This window comes from Sceloporus occidentalis, unplaced genomic scaffold (assembly GCF_023333645.1).
Source record: "Sceloporus occidentalis isolate IW3139 unplaced genomic scaffold, rSceOcc1.0.p SCAF_18, whole genome shotgun sequence".
Taxonomy (NCBI): Eukaryota; Metazoa; Chordata; class Lepidosauria; order Squamata; family Phrynosomatidae; genus Sceloporus; species Sceloporus occidentalis.
In genome coordinates this window covers 10,106,674-10,134,255 of record NW_028316998.1, presented here as the reverse complement: position 1 = coordinate 10,134,255, position 27,582 = coordinate 10,106,674, and the positions used below count along the sequence as shown (strand labels likewise).

Below are 27,582 nucleotides of genomic sequence, written 5' to 3'. Positions count from 1 at the left end.
TAGATGTGTGAAGCTATAGCAGGCTAAGATTAATATATATATATTAATTGTCAATTGTTGATGATGCGATGCAATTGAGAAAAAATAATCAAATATCTGAGAGCTAGTTGGAAACGATAAAACATGATCAAGTAAGTATTTGACTTTCCCGTCAAGCATTGAAGAAACTGCAAATACTTATTTTAATCACACTAATCTACAAGGATGAAGAAGTGCGAGAACAGGATAGCTAATCTAATAGAACCCAGATCATTATGTGCTCCATCACCAAAAACCCTTGTAAACCAATGGCACGTGTGGCAAAAAAGAAGCAGTACTAAAAACAGCAATAGCAGAGCAGGAATAAGAAGCACTATAAAAAGAAGGAAAAAGCTGTCACTATGGCAAAATGAAAGGTTATTGGGTAAAGTTGGTGTGTAGGACTGCATTAGTGACTGTAGTCATGGTGAAATCTCCTAAACAAGTCTAGAAAGCCCTTTAATAAATATGTTATTGACAATGGTAAGTATGGTGTGTAACACGCTATAAATTCGAAGCGTATTGACCTAGATCCAGTAGCCTTGGTAAGCGCAGTCTGGTAGCACAGGTATGGACACAAAACAGGCCACATGTGTAAGGGAGGTTTATATTCCAAAGTTCAAGTCTCACCACAGCCACTTTCAACAAGAGCAGTGAATGCAGTAACAACTAATTATATATGACTGTAAGGATAAAATGCTAAGAACTCAAATTTGTTCAATGTCACAAATTACTCAATACCTCACGTCTAGCACAGTCTGATGAGCTTCTAGAAGATTACAAGCTTGGAAGTCTACAATGAAGACCGTTATGGAAAATTTAGACATGCCTGCCAGATAAAAATAATTTAGGACTCTTCACAATGTGTCAAAAGACTTGTTCACACTAACAATTAAATTGCAGGTCTCAACGTGGTAAAGGACTAGCTGAAACAGACATAAGGTGCGTAACTTCCCTAAAGTTTCATTTAAAGATTACAGTAAGTTACATGAGTTGAATTAAAAATGGTGGCCCGAGATTAAGTGAGATCAATATCTATGAAGGCTATTTGATACTTCACTTGGTGTGAATCTAATTGCCCCAGTTATCATATACTCCTTAAAATACATGGTTAGCAGAGGGTAATATATATATTATGCTTCCTGTTTTACAACACTGAGCTGATTCCTCAAGTTTGTTGCTTACCACAAGGAATACGATAAGAAGCCAGGATGTTAGTTTACAAGATAAAATAAAAACATTTGCACACATACAATTTCCTAATATGCAGCTGTCTGAAAACATGATAGATAATAGAGGTGTATAAGGCAATGCCTGGCCATTATCCTTTTTTGTTCATGATATATTAAAGGTGGGACTTATATGCACTCCCTGTACATATTTAATTGAATTTATCAATCATTTGGTAAAATATAATTACAGATTTAATTAAATTTTCAACATAACAGAAATTACAGTTTCTCTAAAGATCAAGTGAAATTTAAATTGCAGTGTATGCTGCCATCTGGTGGATAGATCCTAAAAATATATGGGGTAATTTTGCCCATAAAGTTGACATTTTTCTCTGTAATTTGATCTCTAATAAAGTATTAAAATATTTTTGTAGCAATTGCAACCAAAACCAATAAGTCTTATTTCACTCCTTTTAGTTTCTCCTAAAACAAGAATATAAAATAGATCTATAAAATTGCTATAGAGCTATACCATCTTCCCTATTAGCACTAGCTGCATGCTAGCTGCATGCTAGCTGGGTAACTAAATAGACCGCGGAGCTCAGTTTAATGCTGTCCCCATTTTAATAGGGTAGACCTTCCAGGTGGAAAAAGTTAAATGATTTAACCCCTTAAATACCCCATGGACGTACAGGTACATCCTCAAAAGATATGGCAATATTACTAGTAGGACGTACCTGTACGTTCCGCGTTTTCGACAGTAGCATAGACATCTCCCTGCCACTGCAATGGAGATCAGGCTGTCTTTTTGACAGCTTGGACTTCCGCTGTAAGCAGAAGCCAGAACGATTGTTTGTAATGGAGCTCAGCACAAGCACCTGTACACCGTTACATAAGGAATGGCCGATCTAGGGTCTATCTAGTCCGTGTGATTAGTGCAGGCGAGAACAGAGGAAAGAAAGTGAGAGAGAGAGAAACATTTCTCTCACTTCCCACAAAGGTTATGGAAAAGGTTTTCTTTTTTTTTTATGGAAACAAATTTAAAATGAGAAATCAAATCCCCGGCTGTAAGAGAGAATTCTTCCCAGCGGTGCGGGGAACTCTGATCTCTGACAGCCGGGGAAGGTCTGCGCGACGGACGCAGACAATCCCCGCTGCTAACCGCACCTCCTTCCAGCTGCAGCGGAAGTTGCCTACGCCAATCGCCCGCTCCCCCGACTATGCACCAGGAAGTCAGATGCACCGGTAAGTTTTGGGGGGGGGTTAAATAGGGGGCATAAGACAGGAGGATCCAGGTCCCCTGCAGTGCTGCGGGGGATCTGGATCTTAGTCTCATAGTCAGACCTATTTGAGGTCTGATTATAAGACGACCCCGATTATAAGACGAGGGGTATTTTCCAGAGCATTTGCTCTGAAAAAAACCTCGTCTTATAATCGAGCAAATACGGTACATAAAAATTAAGCAATACAATTTGCTCAGTGATTTTGACATCACTGGCATACATAACATGTACAGAGCAAAAAAAAAACAGAAATAAAAAAGCCTTTACATCCTATTGCCCTAGCACTACATGTAAAAAATTGTAACCCCCCACCACCGTTCATTACCCCAAACCCGTTAAGCGAAAAGTATTAAAAATACTACCCTATAGGGTACCATGTAAGGGATGGATGTGGTCCTCTAGAACATAAAAAAATACTACTGTGTAGAAGAAATACTAAGAAAACTTTATTTTATTTTATTTTTTTTACATACTAGCACTCACAATTATTACTTTTTTTAATGTTTTTTATGGTATCTAATGAAAAAAATCATTTTCCATCAAACATGGAAAAGAGGAATCTTGATTAAACCTACAATAGTGTACAATGTACAATAGTTATAGCGCTAAAGCCTTGGTAACGAAGGGGTTAAGTAAAGTAGAATAGTGGTCAGGTGTGTGTGGCAGCTGCAGTTTAATATTGATAAATGTAAAAAAATGCACTTGGGACATAAAAGTCCCAAGGCAGCATATAGCACTGGGGAAACTGTTCTGTCAGTGACAACGAAAAAAAAAATACTGATACATTGGAGAGAGTTCAGAGGGCTACAAACAGGGCCGGCCCAAGGCATAATGCCGCCAGGAGAGGGCCTGCCACACGGACACCCAAACACACACACAACAGGACAGGCTCTGCCACACTGACACACAAACACCAGGACAGGCTCTGCCACACTGACACCCGCATCCGGAGGGTTTCACTTTGGTATTGATTTATGTGATGGTCGCTGCCCCCAAAACAGCCTGCCTGTGGCATGTTTGACCCTAAAACAACTTGCCTGTGGCATCTTTGCCACCAAAACAGCCTGCCTGTGGCATCTTTGCCACCAAAACAGCCTGCCTGTGGCATCTTTGCCCCCCCTACACATCCATGCTATCACACACACACATATTAATTCACTTGTTAATAATTGTTCACATTTATTCACCAATTCACAGATAATCATTCACTCATTCAGATATTCATTCATACATTGATACTCATTAATGCCCTGATTCAGATACTCATTTACATATACTCATTCACATTCATTCACTCACTCCTTCACAGATACTCATTAATTCACTCACTCAATCTCACATACTCCTTCATACAGCCTCCCTCACCCCCTTACCTGAACTGATGATGTACGCACCGCTCGCAGACTTCCGCGGACAACCTGTTCTACTGCACAGGGGAAGCAAACGCGCAGCAGGGTCATGTGATGTACGTGACGTACGTAACGTGACTCCGTTGGATTCCTGCGTCCCCCTGGCGGTAGAAGAGACGCTGCTTGCGCGCGTCTGCCAGGTAAGTAGAGTGGCGATCCCGGTCACAGTTGCTGCGGGCTTAAGGGGCAGGTGCCCCTTTTGCCCTGCGTTAAGGACAGCTGCGTAGGCCCAGTCAGTCCGGTCCTGACTGGGCCTATTTTAGGGTAGGGGCCTGGAGCTGCAGCTCCATCAGCCCGTACCTCAATCCGTCCCTGCCGCCGCCCAGCCCACCGGGCAAATGCCGGGTGTGCCCGATGGCCAGTCTGGGCCTGTGTACAACAGATATACATTGAGTTTCAAGGCTGGACATTGGTCTACCAGGACCCAGAGAAACAAATCAGTTCAGATATCCAGTACATGAGAACCATTGGATGATAACTACTCACAACTATACTCCAGAATTCATGTGGACAAAACATGTTCAGAGAGCCAGTAGGATCCTTGTCCAGAAAGGGATGAGCAATATATAATGCATACATAAATGCACATTTTATTGAGTGTTACAAATCTTTGAGGGTCATTTCATTTTTTGCCCTCTCTCTCTCCCTCTAGCTGCTTTCTTGCCAAACTCATATGTGTTGTCCTAAGCCAGGGGCGTCCAAGTTTTTTCTGCATTGGGCCACTTCATCAGAATTGTATACGTGCGCGGGCCGCACTCATTTTTCACCGTGAGAAAATATAGCCTTTAATAAAATATGCAAATTAAAATAAAGTAAATGACACAAAACCTTTATTTTTCCTCTCACTGATTTCTGGGCCTAGAAAGTTTTGTGACTACAAACTCAGGATAATTAAAAATGAAATAGTTCTATTTATTCTAGGGATGCACCAAAATGAAAATTCGGGACCAAAACCGAAAATTCAGGGTTCACTTAGCCGAAACCGAAAATAAAACCACACATTTTTAATAAAAGTAGGTAACACACCACAATTGGACAAAAGAAAAAAAATAAGCAATATGACTTGGCATGATAGGAGTGTGATTGCTAACCTAGTGAATGCTGGAACCTAGGCATGATGGGACTGTGATTGCTGTTAGATTGCTGTTAGTCAGCCAGTACATGCTGGTACAGGGTGGCTGTAAGTGATGTGCAGACCCCATACTGCTGGCAGCATCAATACACAAGGGGGCAGCTAGCTAGGTTTCAGCATGTACTGGCTGACTTGGCATGATAGGAGTGTGATTGCTAACTTCATCACAGTCCCATCATGCCTAGGTTCCAGCACTTACACATCCATGCTATCACAAACACACTCATTCATTCATATACTCATTCATTCACAGATTCATTCCCTCAAGCACTCATACTCATAACTGTGATGTTATTAGATTTTTAACCCATTGACACCCTTGGGATTTGCTATTACACCCTAAGAGAAGTGACCCAAGATGACCTTAGGACATAACAGCATGTCCCTTTTAGTAGACAGGAGATCAAATAATGTTCACACTCCAAAGAGGCAAGCAGCACTCAAAATCTGTGGACTACAAAACCAGTCAGCATCAGCAATGGTATAAATAGTTTTTGTTTTAACCCCTTAAGGACAATGGGCGGTCCTTAAACCCATTGAAAACAATGCATTTTGAGCCCGTATATGTACGGGCTTTGTCATTAAGGGGTTAATCAGTGGAAAATACAGAAGGACACAGTCAGACACTCAACACATTTTGCACATGAGTGCTTAATCTTGTTATAGAGTCTCTTTTGCCTGCAGGATCCCGCATTGCTGGCTCCAGAATGACATATAAAGTTTAATGGTGGTTTTCTGTAATCTCTGATGACCCTCAAACTGGCTGATCACAGTAACAGCAATGAGCAATGCAGGACTACAGAGCCATGCTTGTGGAGAACTCCCTGATTATCTGAAGTAGAGATAAAAGTCAGGGGAGTGTAAAGCTGAGTTTTGGCACCATGACATCATATGGGGTAGGGTTCTAATTGTCCCTAAGAGACCTCCAATCCAAAAAAAAGTAAAAACAACAAAAAAGGTAAAAAGGAAAGTTTAAAAGATGAAAAAAAATAAATAAAAAAGATGCTCAGATAAAATGTTTTTTCAAGTTTTCTATTTTTAATACCATTGTTTAAACTAAAGGATGCATAGTATAAAAATGGCATAAAATGAAAGCTCGGCATGTCCTTGAAAGAAAAGCAATATATATTTTGAGTGGGTACACTAAACATGAAAAAAGAATCACGAACAGAACTATGGTAAAAATGAGAAAACGCGACTCGCTAGGATGTGAAAATCCCTGGACACAAAAAATGTTAAGGGATAATGTATTTAAAGTGTATTTTTTTCCTTACTTTTTTCTGTAACAACCAGTGGAGAACCGACCAGCAGGATAAGTCCACCAGCGGGACTCGGTCTTCTCGGAGTCGGGTTGTTTGGGAATGCAACCCAAAGCCGGTGGTAAACTGCATCTAAGGCTAAATACCGGCACAAGACCAATAGTCGACAAGTACCGTAACACTATATGAACATTTTGATATCATGTGATTAAATGCAGAACTGGTCATAAACTATACAGATACAAACATCAAATGAAAATACGGAAGAGTTTACATGTGTAGGAGGAGACTGAGAGTCAGTGCCGGCTTTTCTCCTTCTGACCCTAGCATGAGAAGTCCCCATAGCACACGCGTAGGGCAGAACTGCAATACTATGCCAATCACATAGTAAATTAATGGTGCAGGGTTGTTGCGGGCTCAAGGGGCAGCTGCTTTTGACCCAGGGCTGGCCCAAGACATTGTGGGGGCCAAAGATGAAATGCCGCTCCCCCACATACATTTTTTTTTTTAAATAAAAAGTAGCTTCAGCTGAATGTCTGCTTTAAAGTCATCCAAATAAATTAAATATCAGTATTTTTTTTCTCACGTCTCCCTAGCTTTTCCCTTATCTCTTCCCCCTCTTCCTATTTCTTTCCTTTATCTCATCTCTCCCCTCTTTTCTCTCTCTCTCTTCTTTCTGGCTCATTTTTATCTCTATCTTCCTTATTTTTAACTCTCCCCTTTGTCCCCATCTCTTCTCATTATCTCTCCCCTATTCCCCATCTAGCATCCTTTCCCCTTTCTTCCTATGCCCACTTTCTTTCTCTACCCTTTATCTCTCAATTTTCATACTATATCTCCTCTTTCTCCCCATCTTTCTTATCTCATCTGGTGGGAGCGTGAGGTTCATATCTCGGTTTTGCTGCTCCCTTGCGGCGTGTACAGCTTCACTGCTGAATGCCGGTATATGACCTCATTTCCCAGCACTCAGCATCAATAACCGGCATTCTTCATATAAACATTTCTCAATTATAGGCTGGCTACAGCAGCAAGCAGTCAAGTCCACCTTTAGATAGAGCTGGCAAGGTGGGGCCACCAAATTGGGCCCCCAAGAATGACCAGATCCAGGGCAGCTGCCCTTTTGCCCTGTATTGAAGATGGCCCTGAATGAGCCCATTTTAAGGCTTTGCTTGGGATTAGGTACGGGACATTCATATATTTTTGTTCTTACATTTATTAGAATGTATATAGAAATATGGATTGTAAATTGTAATTTTCTGTGATATTACTTGCATTTGCCAACTTCTAGAGACAAAAAAAACCACTCCTTGAGTTTGGCTAAATTTCCTACATCAGCTGGATGTTGGTATAAATTATTTTTGTTAGGTAGGAGCTCTTACAGCATTTCTGTGTAATAACAGGGTGATTTTGCTGCCTATTTTAATGTTTACTTAAATCATAGCACTATTATAAGAGCAAATAATAATCAAGCGGTAATCCTTTGAGTCCTATCCCCCTTCCAGCGGTGAAAAGGTAAATACAACTTTGTTGTCTAATTATATCATTTTCTACCCAGCTGGAAAAAATACCTGGAACAAAGTGTTAGCTGGAAACTAGTGACTATTTAATTGCACAAATGCAGCAGGTAATATTACATTTAAAAGCTTATTCAAATGTCTATATCGCTAAGTAAAACAGTAAAAAAATGGGCACAGTCCATAACTTGGTATGCAAATCAAAATCAATATTTAACAAACAAAAAAAAGTGCATCAATTCTCTAAGAGAGGCACACGGGAGAAATCACAGACAATATGGCTGAGTGTAAATTAGTGTAAAGGGACCTCAAAGCTCTATCACATACCAGACATCTGGGATCATTCACATGTTTACAGGAAGTGCCTGTGAACAGCACCCACTTTGCTGAGTGAAATACATAATACACACCGGTCAGCTGTAACATTATGACCACCTGCCTAATATTGTGTAGATCTTGCTTTTGCTGCCAAAACAGCGCTGACTAGTCCAAGACGTTAGCAGCAGATCCTTTAAGTCCTGTAAGTTGCGAAGTAGGGTCTCCATGGAATGATCCTGGTGCCATATGTTCTCCAGGTAAGCGCACACACACCCAGCCATCCACGTGAAGTAGAAGAAAAAGTGATTCATCAGACCAGGCCACCTTCTTCTATTGTTCTGTGGTCCAGTTCTTATGCTCACGTGCCCATTGTAGGCACTTTCAGCAGTGGCCAGCAAGGGCACCTAGACTGGTCTGCTGCTATGTAGCCCCATATGCAATCCATATGCAATAAACTGCAATGCACTGTGTGTTTCACCTGTCAGTGGTCATAATGTTATGGCAGATCGGTGTATATTATATATGCAATATTAATCCCTTAATGACAAAGCCTGTACAAAATGTATTGTTTTCAATGGGTTTAGGAACCGCCCATTGTCCTTAAGGGGTTAACAAAAAAATGATATATATATAACACACACATACATAAAAACAATGGCCAATAAGCTATTGATATGTTTCAAGTGTATATATTCCTACTGCATTTCAGATCCAATTTGGCATTAATACCCAGCGCATAACATTTTCTATCAAACCCTTACGTTTTGAAGCAATACATACAGATTTTGGTTACTGTTTGCTTTTATTTGCGATTATAAAAAAACACTCACATTTTGGGGCTCAGTATGATAGCACACAAGAACGTACGTAATACCAAAAGTGGTTCTTCAATTAGACACTGTTTAGGGTCTGAACACATGACAAAGTGTTCATGTCCCTCCATTTCAACACAGTACAAATCTCAAAGACAAAACAATTTGTACAAAAAATATCAAATAATGTATTTGCATTCTAATATTTAAAGTGCAGTTGCCTTGGCCAGAGATTACAAAGCTCTTGTTAGGTATTAGAAACAGTTGAACGTTCTAGCACTCTGAAAGGTGTATTGCTAATATGTGAAAGCTGTTGCCAACACACAAAGAACACTTGTAAGGCCCGATCTTTGTTAGCAGTGTAAAAGTAATGGGGGAGAAAAAAAAAACAAAAAACAAAAACACAAAAAGTAGTCATTCTTCTTCAATAACGGCATATTTCAGTCCAAGCGTTTACGTTCCCTTGGTTGGTTTATCCACTAAAACATTCAATGGATTGTGGTCACTGTTTCAACATATAGCAAATAGCTATAGGAAACCATGCACGCTGGTTTTATGTTGTAATGCTTGCAGAATCATTGTTCCACAAAGTAAAACTCGCGTTCAGTTACTCTTTCAGGACAGATCGTACAAAACAAACACTCCCTCGCTGTAGAAAGCATGGCAACATATTTGCTTCAGTACAGGCCATAGAAGGGATCTTAAAGGCCACCTTTTGTAAGGTTAACGTTGGTGATATCAAGATAGTTTCAGTTTATTATTCGTTTGCGGATTTCATTTCCTGAAGATTTTCTCTGAATGGCCTTCAAAAAAAAAACAACTTTTTTTTTAGCAGTAACGACTTAATACCTTATAAAAACATTTTTTGACCAATTAAGCTAACAGGAGGGATGAGCTGGCTCTTTTAAAACTCAAATATATCTATGTGTTTATAGTTTTACATTTCCCTACACCCTACTTCTTGCAGCAGAACTCACTGGGGTTTGCCGTTCGAACTATTCAGCTCTTAGAAACTTCGATTTTAGTTAACAGACCCCAAAGAGCGATCAGGTTAAATGATCGTATTCATGCAATAGGATATATGCAGAAAACACATGGACAGAGTAACAGAATATACAAAATTCAGTGGTCTGTTTAATGAGCTACATCACTAGCGCATTAAAAGAGCAAATTAATAGGTAGACTAAACTAGACATACAATCGACTTACCGGGGAAACTGTAATGGCCATGGGGTTGATGAAGGCGTGGGCAACGTAGACGTTGGGCTTACAAGCATCGCACGATAGATGTTAGAGGCAACCACCAGTATGCAAAGTAGAATAGGTCCAATGATAGCCCCTTCTAGTCCAAGATAATATGCTCCTCCAGCTACTGCCAAACCTGTCAGATATGGGTGACCTCCTCTGTTTTGAAGAGGAAAAAATATTGATCACTAAAAATTATTATGAAGGTGCACAACAAAGTGCTGCACAATGCATAATGAGGAAATTACTTATTTGAGGTTACAATAATAATTAAAAAATACCCAAAGGGGGAATATGTGCACTCAGCTGATGACTCCTATCCACAATGGCAACTCTCACCCAAACTAATGCCAACAAACTGACGACTCTCAACTACACTGACACAAGCTCATGGCGGCTACACACGTTTAAACAAACACCATTCTTAGCTAAATACACGTTTTCTGACACGTCATCACAGACAGGCCCATAGATGACCTACATACACCCGGGATTAAATACACCATACAGATTACTCTTAGCCACACTGACATACACCCAAGCATACATACCACTCTTACCACACATGTAGTATTCTTAACCATGCAACACACATTAAAAATGTATGATATATCATCTTAAAATCATTCCTAAAAATCTGTATTGTCGTGCTATGTAGATATTTTTTTGCAAACCAACAATTGTCATGTCTGCACCACCTTTTGTAACTCACTCCTTAATATTGACTATTTTCTTGGAATAACAAAAAAAAAATCCAACCTAGGGACCATGCTTCCTACATTATCGTTAACTGCACAAGCAATGAACAATTTCACTGTACATTTAAGTGGGAATACAAATTGCTGATTTTTCCCATTTACTTTCTGTTTCCTACTGAAAAGCAAAGTGAAAGGGGCACTCACCCAGATATATCTGAGTAAATTGCTGTATCTACACAGTAGGTTGGTAACAAATGGCACACAAGCAGCAACACAGCTTTACAGCTTTCTCCTTGGGCAAACCACAGGTCCAGCACAGCAGGTACAGCTGCCCAATATGTCCCCAAAAACGGTACTGCTCCAAGAATTGCTGCCAAGGCTAAGGTACAGAATAAAGTACAAACAAGAATCCAGCTTTGTTGAAAATATATGTGCACGATGTAACTTAAAATTGTGATGAATTAAACATATACATGCAGGTACAATAGGTATGACAATACCACAAATTGCTTATCATGTCGGAGAACACTACCAACCAACTGCCCTGTGTTTGATTATATGGTCTCACTCAACAATCCCAGTGGCTGCAAATGCTTTTACTACTTGGCCCCCTTAAAGACCATGTGCCGATTTTGGCTATTATATTAGGGTGATGAAAGATCTAAGTGTGACTTCCATATGATGTGTTTCCTCAGAGGTGACCATAACCTTCCTTGCTATATTGGAGATGAGAAAATTAACTAAAATCAAACAAGAAAATAGAAGCGGTGGAGGAAGCCAAAGATGTTTGGTATATTCTCATCTATCAGTGTGAATATGCAGAAAACATGCAATTTTAAAAAGCAACAGAGATATAGGTGCACAGAAATCTTACCAGATGGTATAAAGACAATGTTTATCCCAAAAATAGTATGAGTGAGCCAAGTATATAGTCCGTAGAAGCAAGCCATTTTTAGGGACGCATCAAACACACCCCTAAAAATGAAGGACAAATGTCTAGATCATTCACCATCCACAGTCAATAGCAGGTTGCAAATTTTGTTAAGCATACAGTGTATATGGTGGACTTTGTAGTACATCTATTAAAATAAACAAACTCTGGTTGTAATTTTGCATTCTTACACAGTTATAGATCTGACTAAGAAGATGACCATCCTGTACCTTGAGTGAGCAGAGCACATAGTCACCAAAAATAAGCTTTTAAGATAAAATACTGCTTTCAAGAAGCTAGTTCCAGTGATGGTTCAATTCTCTGATAGCACAAGGATTTCGTAAATGAATCTGCCAATGTACCAAGTGTAAAACGCATTGTTCTCTTTTGTGAAAATGTCCAATTACTTACAAATGCAAATGACAGTAGTTGATGTTTACTTTTAGAAAAGTCAATTCGAACATAAGGCTGCATGCTTCAATCTTGATCTACTTATTTTTTTGCTAACCATTTACAGTTCAAAAAGGTTCACAATAGACAACAGCATTCCTTCAAGTAAGTTAATAATTAAAACAGCAGGATCCACAGGATCTATGACAGGCAAGAGATATCCTTATTAAAAGACACAGTGTGCACTTACATACTATTTCCATCCCTACTATAAGCAGGAAAATTACTGCTTTACTCAGTATCTAAAATTAAAAAAATGAATGGGCAATATCAAGCGTACCTAGGGAACGAAAACTTTGTTTAATAGTTAAACCACCTTGGATGTAAACTTATGACATGTAAACCTCGTAGTTAGCACAACAGTTTTGTCCAATAAAGTTGCCGCACTGTTCAGTTCGTGATCCGCAGAATATAAAGCATAAATATAAGCACCCAACTGTTTGGCCCGCAGGCGTATAGGAATAGGAAATAGATGAGCAAGACCAAGGCAGGCCCCTGTGCATGCACTCATGTGAAAATATCGCACATACTAAGTTGCACTGACACAACATGCAACTTAGTAATGTGCAATACCCCCACCCGAGCAAGCAATATGGGAAATGCAAGGAAACAAGGCATGGGACATGAGAGAAGAAGACATGCCATAACAAACAGGAAGGAATGGCTTGTGCAAAGATGTGCATGCTGCAGGCGTAGAAGCACTGGCTGAATAGGAGCTTTTTGAGTCAGAAAAAAGAATGTGCAAGCACCTGGGGGAATGGTGCTGGTCTGACAAAGTTACAGTACCGGTTTGTTTCTCAGGATGACAACTTGCACTTACTTAACGGCTCCTTATATTGCGGGCTGCGTCATAACTACAACCTATTTTACAATTATTGCTAATAGCTTTCAGGTAGTAAACAAGCAACAATGTGTACATGATGACAATACCTGGGAACCCTCCAGGTTTGACCTGGAATCCCTGGATGAGGCTTTGCTTCCTTGGGACTCTGTGTAACTTTCCTCTTTCTCTGTGACCGTGCCCACTCAGCGCCTAGTTCCTCTTCCCCACCCAAGCAAATATGCACAGCTAGCCCCATTCCACACATGGCTAGCCCTGTCCCTTTGGCAACCACTCCCTCTGAAGAGGGAGAGCTCCAAGTATCCAGCTCTGGGAAGTTCCCAAGTATGATGATGACCCAACACATCATGTCAGTGCCAAACGGGATGTGCCTGGTTATATATCTTTTCTACTATTCATGCAAAGTGGAGCTTATTTATACAAATTGTAATTGGGGGTAACCCAAAGAAATCAAAGTCAACAAAAAATAATATGATTTCAGCTAAATTAAAAGTAAAGTAATCAATTAATTTGAATAAATTACAAAATTCATCAGAAAACAACAAATTAAGAGAAAAAAAAAAGTTACAAATATCACTGGTGATAAATCAGTTACTGACTACAGAGTTCCCACCATATTCTAGTGATTTACAATAAGAATATAAAGGATTGGGATTGCTACACTAACTAATAAATATGACAAGGTGGTAACCTGTGAAACATCACATAATGGATAAATCAGTGAGTGTTTATACCAAGCAACTGTGGTGCAAGGTTTTAAAAGTGGTTTTATTGCTACAGAAACAAAGGGATGCTCCCATTGAGTGGATCATTTTGTTGGTTGCTGTGGTGTCGAGAGCACTCATAAAACTATCCACTAGATCTTTATAATTAAGCACCACTGATAATTTTAAATAAAACATTAAAATCCTGCCCCTCTCTGGGTTTATCATTTATGTAACATATTTTACATAAACATAGTTCAAACATAGTTTGATGGCACTTTGCTTTTCAGATCCCCCACAAGTTAATCATGCAAATCATGGTTTGTATACTGCAACTAGCTCAGCATTGCAAAGAAAAGTCATGACAACAAAAAAGAACTACCTTCCAGGCAATAGCTATTTGATGGTTTTTACCTTATGGCTTCTTCAACTGACTGACCAATGATATTGGAGGATGGTCCTGGCTGAGATAGCGGGGTGAGACTTATCACCCATTTCACGGGTTTGTAGTACTCGTCGCTTGAGCTTAATAGGTAAAACAGAGTGGTCAGGAAAATCACCTGTAAGACAAATGTTTCACAGTAATTCCGGTGGACCGATTATATGATCGGGGAAGAAATGGCAAACCATCGTTTTGACTAAGAGTCATTAAAAGGAGCACTACTACAGTATTTAACCTCTCCAATGGCTGCTTCTACAAGTACTAGGGTGCATTCATCAGGACACATTGTAAAATGCATTTAAATCCATGCAAATGATAACTACAATGTGCACCAAAAATAGCACTGCAATTTTGGACACTAGAATGTTATTTTAACAAAAGTAAAAGCATTTGAAACATAAAACATAAATCCTATTTGCATACATCTTATTTAAGGTGTACATAGCAGAAAGTGTTTTTCCTGTCACCGTCTGGATATTGCAGTATAGATTATATAAAATTAGTTGAGACACTTGCTTACTGGATCTTGATACTATGTGAGACATTGATGGCTTAGTATTTATGAAGAAGACATGTTACAGTGCTTTAGGGATGAGAAAACAAATCCAACAGTGTAATTTCAGCAATTCTACAGATACGACAGTTGGCAATTATAACAGCCCATTCAAGCACAATATTCTATCATTTATATTAGTAAAATAAATATACGTGCATAATGTTGAAAAGGATTTTTACTAAGGAGGAATACATTTTCTGTTTAAGTCTAAGCACATACACAGCAGATGTGCAAATACAGATTTTATGAGTTTTAGATTACACAGGTACCTAAGGACTGACTTTGTGACTTGTAGGAAATTCCATATGGAATCAAACCATTTTGTGTCCAGAAAAACAGTAATTGCTTTATAATGTGTAAAAAGTATACACATTTCAATCTTCTTGCATATTATTCCCTTGTCTACCAGTTATATAAATGACATTATAAAGGTTCAGATTTCTATTCATCATGTATAGTTAATCATAAAAATACCACTCCGACGTCCTAAATCAGGTATACTTAATACTTACTGCATCTTTAGCGTGGCAGAACGAGTACCACATATAAAATACATACCAACGATAACACAAAGTTGAGGAGTGCTGTGCCGCTGTAGATGATGACGGTAAATAACGTGGTTACAGTAGTAAAAAGAAGACTTAAATTACGACTCATTACAATCCAAAGAGATTCCAGTATCTGAAAGACAGGAAAACAAACCTTAAAAGTGATCTACAATGAACTCGGCACAGCTTCCACTGATCCAAGATTTTGGAGTGTTTATGTGGGACCTTTTCCCCATTCATCCAGTAGAGAATTTTTGAGGTCAGGCACTGATGTTGGACGAGAAGGCCTGGCTCGCAATCTCCCTTCCAGTTCATCCCAAAGGTGTTCAATGGGGTCGAGGTCAGGGCTCTGCGGGCCAGTCAAGTTCTTCTACACCAAACTCATCCAACCATGTCTTTATGGACCTTGCTTTGTGTACCACCACTATATGAACAAAAGTATTGAACACACCTGTTAATTATTGAAATCAGGGTTTGGGCTAGATTCAATGAAGGAAAATCTTAAGGCTTCTACCATGACATTTTGGATAATGCTATGCTTCCAACTTTGTGGGAACAGTTTGGGGGAAGACCCTTTTTATTCTGGCAAAAAGCAAGGTCCATAAAGACAAGGCTGAATTAGTTTCACTGGCCTGCACAGAGCCCTACCCTCAGTCCCAGGGACACTTTTGGGATGAAATGGAATGGAGATTGCAGATTGCATCACACATCAGTGCCTAACCTCACAAATGCTCTACTGGATGAATGGGGAAAAGGTCCCACAGAAACACTCCAATATCTTGTGGAAAGCCTTCCCAGAAGACTGAAAGCTGTTATAGCTGCAAAGGGGTACCAACTACTTATCAATATTTAATTGATACAATGTCTATGTATTTAGAATGCAATGTTATCAAAAGTCACTGTTGGTGTAACTGTCAGGTGTCTCAATAGTTTTGTCCGTATATGTAGTACATGCGTGCGTAGTTAAAACAAAACACAAAAAACCCCAAACCTCTGACCTCATGCTATACCCCTCAACATTGCAGGTGTTCAAATTAGGACTCCTGCATTGGGGGGCTAAGAGCCAGGAGTAGGGCCAGAGTTATGACCATCCCATCCCGTTACGGAAGAGCCCCAGTCTTAGCTGCAGAGTCATTAGGTGGCCAAATAGGAGCTGCAGTGGAATGCAAATATAGAATTTGTTTGATGTGTAATAAAAATAATTTTGTTACCATGCTATGCAACATTATTAGTAAAAATATTACAACTGATCTGTTCTTTTAAAATGTTGTTACAAATTTCAAGATGCAAGGTGTATTATGTGTTGACTACTTTTTAAAAAGGTTTTTCCAAATCAGCCATACTGCCTTCATTATACAATATGTCCTAAATGTCACTCTAAATAATGAATTAACACTTCACCGAGAGAAAGGTTTCAATGTTTTCATGAACGAAGGAAGCTATGTCTTGCCAATCCAAAATTTCTCCCAACCAACTGTTCTGACGTTGTATTTGCATTCGCTGTCCCTTGTGTCTTCCGGAATGTGTAACATTCTAATAAAAAGGGGAAAAAAAAGAGGTTTAAGATGGTTTGTTCTTTGCTTCGTGGAATTATTTTGGGCAGCTACAAACCTTTTAGGTTTTTATTTGGATACATATACTGACACTAAGGTTGGCGTTCCTCGTCCTCTTTTTGGTTTGAGATCCCTGTTAAGATCGTATAAAGCCTACCGTTTCTGAAAATAGATATTGAATTGGTCTGGAAATTCAGCCATTATTTTGTTGTCACTGTATTTTTTTTTTTTGTCTAAACGTCCCTTTATGTGGCATGAGCGATTGTGCGTTTTGGCCAAAAGGCAATATTACATTCTCATGTTTTATTACTCTATATGTCTTCAGGGTTTGTCTTGAGTGCTGTTCTGCAATGCAAAGTATGTCTTTGAATTTAACTTGCCAGTACGCAAATAAGAAATTATCATAATTCACTACATTGTGGGGTTTTTTCTACAAAATACCATTTTACACTTTAAAAAAAAAAAAGCAATAAACGTTACACTCTAAAGAAATATTTGAAAAAACACTACAAACATGTCATTTGGGAGAAGAAAAAACTACACACAAACTACAAATGGATTTGAGGTCCTCTGGGCTTTAGCTTTAATGCAGAGTAAATCTGTTGCGTTTTAAATATTCTGTTTAGGTTGGAAGATAAAGTGAATATTTTTTTTAAACATTGTTTTTTTTTAGTTTATTAAAAACATTAACATACTTGAATTCTGAAACAAAACTTTCTTAAAGCAGTGTCTCTATGGCATAAAACTTCTTGATGCTCTTATTATATCGGCCACGTGGAATAAAATGTATTAAATGTTTTAAATTTTAAGAATAGTTTTCCAGCAAAAATGAAAATAATGTATTGTATTATCCATTTGATATTTTTGCAAACTTACTTTGTTGACCCAGGAATGATACAGTCTGTCCCAAAGCTCCAGAACTTGCTTCTCAATCACTGCAGTATTGTTGACTTTCTCCCCCAAGATTTTATGAAGCTACGAAGAAAATACTAAATAAACAATGCAGTCCTAGAATTAGTGGGAAAACAGTAGTTTCCCCATAAAACAGTAACACCCTACCCATATTGTACACCCACTGTATGCAATGAAGGTTTCATGCACAAGCATGCAATGTTGGTTACTCATTACATTATTTCACATCTCAAAATAAATGTATCAAACATTAAACTTGACCGGGGTTTACCCAAATTAAGTCAATTATATCCAAGGATATCCAGGCTCTATGTTACATGAGATTTACAATAAGGAACTTTACATTAAAATAAAAATGTGTATAAAGATTGAAATATTCTTTAATTCTTTCACTCTCAACTTTTTGTAACATTACCCAAGAGGGCATGGGAAGCCTCTCAGACGTTTCTATATTGTCGGGACCATCATTATGCTTGCAGTGGGCTTACACATGGAATCAGGATAAGAAACTAGTTCTTGTAGCTGGTGGTTTAAAAGGTGAGCAGAGAAAACCTTTGTTGGTATGGTTTTCTCTTCTGCTACCACATTCATCCACCTTGTGCTAGAACTGCAGGATGCAAAAGCGCGGGAGAAGAATGACCCACCAAGCTTATTGTAGAGTATTTACACATCAGCCCCTCACAGGAATTCAGAAAAAGGTGTCTACTACAGATTCAGGTTTTGAGATTCCACACACTATGAGAAAGTGAGTTATATTAAAGATATTCAGGGTTAGGCTTCATTTGACAAACTCAATTAAAACACACGCACAGTTACCATTAGGCTCTACTATGCTCTAAACACACACTAGTTCAAAATGCTTGGCTTGCTGGATGCTGTGAATCGAAAGTTAGAAGACATTTTTAAGACTACAGTGAAAGCATCTACATTGCAACCACGTACTAGAATTTTTGATGGCTCGGCAAGTGCCTTTGTCTGGAAAATAAATGCAAATGTCTTCTGGGGAAAATTGTTTTATGAAATTAACCTACTACCAGCTAAACCACAATATCAAATGCAATCCCTCCCAGAACAAAACCAACTTAAGTATAGGATCGAGAATTCTCCTTTTGCCCAATACAGTTCTCTATGTAGCAAGAAACAAACCGCTACCATGTTATTGTGTTTCAGGTGAGGAGTGAAGCAGCACGAGTCAACATAAAGTAAAAGCTTTTGATTTGGTTTAAGATGTACTTGGGGTTGACAGCGTGGGGTATTTTATATCCCATACTATTATCTCCAATCTTTGTAAAAACATTTAGGAAATACTAGAACTATCATAATATATGTGATTCAATAACGTTATTTCCAAGTACATATGCTTTTGTTTTTTGGGAGTTTTCTGGTATGAACTTACACTGAGATATAAACACAAATTACATCAATAACAAGGCTTGTTCATGAGATACCTTATGGGTAATCCATTCTCTTCCATACTGATACACATTATTAGCAGCGGAGTTGAGAGCATTCTGGATAACTTGAGCTTCGGGTAGCCAACTGCAAAAACATTTACAACCAAACTTATAACCATTTAAACATATGCAAGACATATTCTACAGACATGATTCCTGGGCTGCTGGATACTCACGACAGCATGCGCCATATTATAGTATACGTTCACAGTTGTACTCATAATGTATGTCACCTTCCAAAGAAGTTGTTAATGACTGGGTGTCCTCTGTGGGCATTGGAAGTATGCAGCCATAAATGAGGTTCAGCTACTATTACAACCCTGTTTCTTTATTGCTACACCTATCTAATACACATACCTAATACCAGGCATTAAAGGGACTGCACCTACCACACTCTTTACAACAGATGGTTTAGATGTGCACACGCACTATGCAGATGCATGTAATCTTTAACCTCTAAAAGAATGGAGCTTTTAACCCCAGAGACGTAATATTACATCCTACACTACTGCTCCTGGCTGCCCGTAACCAATAGGAGCTGCTTCTGTGCATGTGATGGCTTGAGAAGCCAATCACATACTGCCAACAAATATCAACACTGCTGTTGGCAGTGATCGCTGCCTCCCACTCCTTTACACGGATTGTGAAGCAGAGATAGGCAAAGACGACATAATATATGTGTTCATGAAATCAGGACAAACGCCTACATATATCTAATTTTTTAAGTTAAAAAATGGTTATGTTTTAAGGAATTTTTCCTGTTTATATTTTTTTATACTAAATTATATTTTCTCCATTTAAAAAAAAAATAATAATAAATCTTTTAGACACTTGACTTGATTTACGTACTTTTTTCTCCTTAACCCCTTCGTGACAAAGGCTGATTTTACTTTTTGTACCCTTCATGACAATGGCCGTTTTAACATTTCTGCGCTGCTCGTGTTTAGTTGTAATTTTCTTCTTTCCCGTTTACTGAACCCACACACATTACATAGTTTTTTTCAGGACAAGAAGGGCTTTCTTTAGATGACATTGTTTTGATTGTATCATATTATTTACTATTAAAAAAAGTATAAAATATGGTGAAAAATTTAGAAAAAAATGACTGTTTCTAACTTTTAGTTGAAAAATCTTTTACTCATCTATAAAATGTAATGAAAAAACCTGCTAAATAGATTCTACTATTTGTCCTGAGTTTAGAAATACCCAATGTTTTTATGTTTTTTTGCTTTTTTCTACACATTATGGGGCAAAAAGTACAGGTAGCGTTTTGCTATTTCAAAGCCATTTTTTCCAAATCTGGTAATTCTTCCCCCCATGTGCCATTTCGGGTATCTTTGAAGCCGGCCAATGCAATTTACCCCATCAAGTCATATATTTTTGAAAACTAGACAGCCCAGGGTATTCCAAGTATTTTAACCGTTTCCAAGCACTAATTCTACCATCAGCCTTTGTCAAACTTTATGGTAGTCATTTTTTTTGCATTTGTTTTTTCACACACTTTACTTTAGGTATGAATAAACAGGTTCTGGTACATGTCACTATCATAAAACACCCCAATATGTGTTTAGCAACATCTCCTGAGTACAGCGATACCTCACATGAATGATTTTGCCTGGGTGTTTGGGGGCAAAAGGGCCACATTTGGGGCATGCGCATTTTCAATGTTGAACTTTGGCATTTGGGGATCCACTGCCCATGCCCTATTTGGCACATCTTTGAGCCGGGCCATTTCAGTATGCCCAATAAAGCCATATATTTTTGAAAACTAGACACCCCAGGGTATTTCAAATGCTAGTATTTTAACTCTTTCCATGCACCATATCTACCACCAGTCTTTGTCAAACTTTGTGGTAGTCATTTTTTTGCATTTGTTTTGTCACACACATTTTACTTCAGGTATGAATTAAAAAGTTCTCGTATATGTCACTATCACAAAACACCCCAATATGTGTTCAGCAACATCTCCTGAGCGTAGTGATACCCCACATGGATGATTTTGCCTGGGTGTTTGGGGGCAAAAGGGCCACATTTGGAGCGTGCACATTTTTCAATGTGGAACTTTGGCATTTGGGGATCCACTGCCCATGCCCTATTTGGTACATCTTTGAGCCGGGCCATTTCAGTGTGCCCAATAAAGCCATATATTTTTGAAAACTAGACACCCCAGGGTATTTTAAATGCTGGTATTTTAACTCTTTGCATGCACACACTTTACCACCAGCATTTTTTCAAAGTTTGCAGTAGTATTTTTGTGTGTGTATTTTTCCCACACACACCTACTTTATGTATGAATTTACAGCTCCTGGTATATGCCGCTGTCACACGACACCCCAATATGTGTTCAGCAACATCTCCTGAGTACAGTGATACCCCACATGCATGGGTTTGTCATTTTTGGGGGGAACTAAAAGGCCACATTTGGTACGTGTGCATTTTTCTAATTGGAAATTAGATGTGTGGCCATCCTTCCCCCCGTGTTATTTGGGACATTGTTGAATCCGGCCAATTCAATTTACCCCATCAAATCATACATTTTTTAAAAGTAGACACCCCATGGGCATTTAATATGCCAGTATTTTAACTCTTTCCATGCGAGAATTGTTTTAAGCTAATGTGCTAATTTTAGGACTTGCTCACAAAAATATATTTTTTATATATATATTTTAAATTTTTTTTGCCTTTTTTAAAACATTTTTAAGATTTTTTTTCAACTTGAAGGTTCCCCTGATAGTGACATCAGAGGAAAATTATTTTTACAGTTTACTGTTTTTTTACTATTTTTTTTCTAATGATTATTAATTTTATTTTATTTTTAATTTATTTTTTTCTAATCACACTGTGATTAGAAAGCTGAGATCCATTGACTTGCATGGTTGAATGCAGTACCTATATTCAACCTGCAAGTGGAGCCAGAGTTCTCTAGAGGGTCAGGAGACCGTCTAGCGAACTTTTTCGTCTTTGTTATTTTTTTTCCCGGGTCGCCGCCATCTTGCTGATGGCGAAGATCACCAGCAGCTGCGGCTGTGACCGCTCTCCAGAGCGGTCACAGTCCATCAAGAGGTAAGTGTTTGGTGTCGCTGGATGCCTCCTGATCGAGGCATTCCAGCGACACCATTTAAGTTTAGGAGGTGATCGTTGATCGCCTCCTAAACGCTTTTAAAACGGGCGTCCGCCGCCATACATTGTATGGCGGATGTTGACGCCCCGGGGAGGGGCCAGACATGGCCCCTGATTCCGATCATGGCGTTGCTGAATGCCTCGAGGTCGAGGCATTACAGCAACGCCGTTTGGGGAAAAAATAAATAAATAAATAAATAGATCACGGATCGATTTTTTTTACCCGTTTTAACAAATGACGGTCCTGGCACGTCATTTGTCGTTAACGACATGGTTTTCCGTGACGTGCCCGGACTGGTAATTGTCATCAAGGGGTTAAAAAAACATAATAAAATATTTATACTGAAAATTAAAACAAAAAAGGCACCAAAGTGACCAATTAGAAATGCAAAGTGAATTTTCAGTAGCAGACCTCATCTTCTAGGATAGTATCTTACTTTGCCCATTCAGGATGGTTGGAAACAGTGTCATTTATAAGGTTGCTTGTCACTGCAATGATATGCACACTTTCTTCATGAACCTATAGGAAACGGAAGAGATAAAAAAAAAAAAAAATGGAATTGCATTTGTGCCAATGCAAGCAACTATGCCAATAATTAGGTCTCTTTATATTATGTATTTGTATACATGATTTGCAAGGATCCATCAATAAAGACACAGAAAACATGGGCCCCTTCTATTCAGAATTGGCAGCCAGTTAATAGCAGATGAAGAATTTGCTAATTTGGGGGAGTAATTTAAATGCTTGCGTAACACAGATCTGCAATAGATGGGAAGGAAGGCAGCAGAGAGAAGTGTCCAAGGGGCTTTTAATGAGACATTCTTTGCGTTACATACAAAACACCACATTTATGTTGTATACCATAAAAATGGCACTGTAAAACACAAAACATGACCTCAAGATTCCTACAAAATGAACCCTGTACAAAAGGTACAGATATCAGCAGGATGGGATAACCTATTTTCCTATTCGTTCCCATGACATTTTCCTACGACCTACTGAAGCCTCTGCAAGTGCTTTTAATGCAAAAAAAAAATGAGAAAAATGTTTCCTGTCTGCATAAGAATAGTAATGTAATTTCACATGCATACGCTGATCTGTCATTGCACAGTAAGGCTTAAATAAAGAGGAACAGAGGGAGTGAAAACAGGGAAAAAGTGAAAAAAATATATATTTTTGGGGGGTTAAAACTATTTATTTATTTTTTTTAAATGTGCTGGACATGAAAATACATTTTTACACAAAAATAATACAAATCTTCAGTTTTGTTTGTCTTGGGGCAGACATGTTTAAAATCAAAGGAAACATGCAATCTTTGAAAAGAAGAACACCTCTTGGTTTGTAAGTTACCGCACCTTGGCTGTTAGAAGCAGGGCAAGCAGAAGAGTTCCAATGACAAGCAGGAATATTATAAATATGCTGATTATTTTGTCAAGTGATTTCTCCAGCCAGACAATCATCTATGCAAAAGAAAGGAAAGACATGAATGAACAAAAAAAGTAGCAGCAACCAGATGATTCAATTCCACATGATATAAAGGAAAAGAACAAAAAAAAATGAAAAAAAGGAAATTAGATTAAAAGAATAACTTGATTTATAGAATATATTGAATCATATGTGATACGATGAATCTGAATGGACTACGATCAGTTATGCCAAGAATGTTTCACTTTGGCTAGTCTTGTATTAACTTTGAAGACAGGGGAGAACAATACGTATACCTCCAAAGTGTGCCTTGTTGCCCAATTCTCTATCCCTCAGTTTTTTCCCCTTGGTATGAGCGTATCATAGTGTTTTACAGAGCCCTAGTAATGTGTATAGAAACAGTAGTCTTTAGTTGAAGCCGATATCTTTTATTGGGCCAACATAGAAGCTTTCAGGACACGAGAGGTCCATCTCTTTCCATTTAAAGAAAACAAAAACATCTGAGGTATTGAAAGCTTATGTAAAGTTATATTGTTTTCTATAGTTTCTCAATAAAAGGTTAAACTAAACTTCAACTAAAAAGACTCATTTTTCTCTTGGGCCAATATAGCTATACCATTTTCCTGTGGGAAAAGCAAAAAAATGTGTTTAATATTCTTCTAAACAGTAATCAACAGTCATAGAAGTCTTGGTAAAGCCTGGTCTTCTAGCCACAACTCTAACCTCTAAACAAAAAAGATGTCCCTCTGTAGTCCATTTGAAATACCAGGAGACATGCAATAAAGTATACATTGAACCATTTAGAACTAGTTTAATAAATGTGCCAGTTTTGTAAGGGAAGGGAGAGCCAGCAGGGCTCTTATTTTATTTTATTTTAGAGCAGGGTGGTATATAAATTAGATCACGTAAAAAAAAATAAAAAAAAAATACCGATGGAGTTAAAACACTGAACTGTTATGGTAAATTGTGAGAATACAGATATATACATACAGTACGTGCACATGTTTTGACACATTACACCTAATAGAAATTTTGGAGAAAACAAAAAGTACATAATAAATATGAAATAAATGGTAATATTCCTATATAATATAATATACGATAGCACTAAAAAAATAAGGATTCCCCAAACTGTGCAAACAGGCTTAGCTCCCCTAAAGGAAACATTAATTGAATAAATCCTGCGTTTGCAAACTTAAGCCAGACCTCAGAAAAAGCTTTTCACTCCGACCAGCTAAAGAAGAAAATGGCTAAGGAAATACTGCCATCTAGTGATAATATGCTGGCCTAACATTTGTAATTTGTATCGGATGCTTATTAAGCATGAAGGATGAATTATTACAAAAGCCTATTCCCCTCTCATATAATCACAATGAATAATGGTCATCACATGCACAAATTGAACATGTTTTCTTATCATGTACAAAGAGGCACTGCACAGTCTCATCAACATTAGTCATTGATGTAGCAAACGATCCAGTGTTTGTCAATACGGTCTGGATGGGAATCAATAGCAAGATACGTGTAAATCATAATGTATACGCCATGAACAGTCCTATGAAAGGCACGCTCATTTCAACTCGTGTTTATGCAGCGTTAGCCATATGGCAGAAACGGCAAAGGCACATAGGCCAAAAACTTAAAAGGGATTGTGGTTTTTCTGTTAAGTCAACCATTAAAAAGAAATGCACAAATCTAACTAATACAGTACGGTCATATTTTATACAGACATATGATATGTTGCATATTAGAGGGTCAGAATTGTGTGCTGAATTGTTCTGAATTCTGAAAAATGGTTCTATTAACTAGCTCTGAAAATATTTTTGAACAGTCATTTTATTTATACGTTAGCAAATCTTAACAATTACAAAATGCTACTTAAAGTGTCCTGGCTGCTCACTCACTATGGTTAAATCAGTCTTTTCACCAAGGCATTAGCTCAGAGTTTAATAGCTTTCTGCTTTCTAGGCAATTACATCTTCAGGACACCCTGTCGACTGTATATTTGAGGGCAGCCATCAGCAAATTGGAACAGCAGCAACTTGGCATTCCCCTTTGTCATCAACCCTGCGGAAAAGCTCATAAGCAGAGATGGAGAGTAACACTATCTACCTCAGAGAGGAATAGTTTTAAGACAAAGATATTCAGAAGAAACATACAGTCCCACAGACTGGCCAATGTCTACAAAAAGCAGTCAGCCATGGAAACCCTGTCAAGAACAAGGCCTTCATGCTCTTTTTCAATATGGTCATGGAGCAATTATTCTCAGCCTACTATTAATGATCCCATTACACTGCTCCAGTCTCATTTTCACAGAGATCTATCCAGTAGCCAACAAATAGTGATAGATATTCCTTAAATGTATTGGGATGTTACATTTTTAACCTTACATACCTTGAAGTAACTTTGTGAAATGTATATAAAAATGGCTTCTTGGAAATTAAATGATGTTTTTTTAACATAAACCACTCGTTTATGTAAATGTGCCTTTGAATTATTATAAAATAATCTGGCAAAAAATATTACATGGCTCATCGCTTAGTAGAAATAGCCTTCTTCACTCTACTGAATGCACCTGGAGCTCCAGGACAAAAAAAGTTACATATGATACATACCACTGTTAACGATAATGGAGAATACAAATTTAATACAAATTTACACTGTTTTGTATTTAAAGAGAGCTATAATCATCCATACAATATTCTCCCTCAACCAGCAATGATAAAACAACTTTTGCTTTCCTTTCCTGAGGTAGCTCTAAGTGCTGTTTGGGAAACTCAACTAAATTCATATTTTAATATGAAAAAAAGTAATCTGATCTCTACCTACTACTTAATTATCTCAAACTGAGACAGCTTTACACCCTTAAAAATGTGTGAAAAAGTATTTTGTGAATTTTTTTCTACGCATGGAATGAGAAGGTCTCTTGGCCACAATGCCTTAAAGCATACCTGGAGTTAGTCTCGTCTAGGTTATCTTTCACTTCAGGCCACCATCTAAGAGCTTCCACGGGTTTCAAGTGACTAGGTTTGGCTTAATGATAGCCCCACTGACCCCACCAATGCACTTCAATTTTTATTTAATGTTCTCCGTACCACCTATGTTCTCACAATAAAACAGTGTCTTTTCTTACATACTGGGGGCACCAGACGTGTTGAGCCACTACCTACGGCCAACTGTAGAATACTGACATGAATACTTTTTGAGAAGGCGTCAATGTAAAACACAATAGAGATTAAAGATTTAACATGTCAAAACACCACACATGAAAAATAGCTCTGAATATAGCATAAGTATGTTACAAACAGTTTGGGAGGTATATAAATACAAGCTGAGATTATAGAAGTTATGCTAAGTATCCCATTTTGTGTTAAAAAGGACAGAAATCTACATTAGAAAACACACAGTTCTGTAATCTGTTGGTTTACCTGCTCATTAAGCCAATGCCACATCTTTATGTGGGGAGGGGAAAGGGGAAGTAAAAAAGGGTGGGAGAAGAAAAGGAGAAAAGACAGTGGTGCATTAGTGAAAAATGCATTCATATTTTGGAAAGAACAGAGGGCACAAAAAACTGCTAAGACACAAAAACAGCAAATATATAGCAAAATGAGACTATATATTTTTAACAAAAGACAAAGGGGATTTCCAAAATTACCCATATTTGCATTTAATGATAATCTAAATATAAGGGTAAAACAAGCCATAATATAATCTACACACATTTATCGCCAATTAGGCCACTAGTCAATTTAACAAATCGTATGATCTTAGCCAATACTCAATTT

At 38.1% G+C, this 27,582-nt stretch overlaps 1 protein-coding gene across 1 annotated transcript in view; it reads right to left on the bottom strand.

Annotated features, from left to right (window-relative positions):
• Positions 1-1,663: 1,663 nt before the first annotated feature.
• LOC149302592 (transmembrane protein 245-like) overlaps positions 1,664-27,582 on the bottom strand; it is a 39,445-nt gene continuing 13,526 nt past the window's right edge. Inside the window, exons 7-18 of the mRNA XM_089482295.1 lie at positions 27,226-27,249; positions 23,728-23,832; positions 22,809-22,891; positions 19,246-19,336; positions 17,762-17,860; positions 16,734-16,865; positions 15,343-15,465; positions 14,201-14,346; positions 11,735-11,835; positions 11,065-11,239; positions 10,127-10,321; positions 1,664-1,673 (exon numbers count right to left, since the gene is read on the bottom strand). Of these exons, the coding sequence (XP_089338421.1) occupies positions 1,664-1,673; positions 10,127-10,321; positions 11,065-11,239; positions 11,735-11,835; positions 14,201-14,346; positions 15,343-15,465; positions 16,734-16,865; positions 17,762-17,860; positions 19,246-19,336; positions 22,809-22,891; positions 23,728-23,832; positions 27,226-27,249 (1,284 nt within the window). The remainder of the gene's footprint in view (positions 1,674-10,126; positions 10,322-11,064; positions 11,240-11,734; positions 11,836-14,200; positions 14,347-15,342; positions 15,466-16,733; positions 16,866-17,761; positions 17,861-19,245; positions 19,337-22,808; positions 22,892-23,727; positions 23,833-27,225; positions 27,250-27,582) is intronic.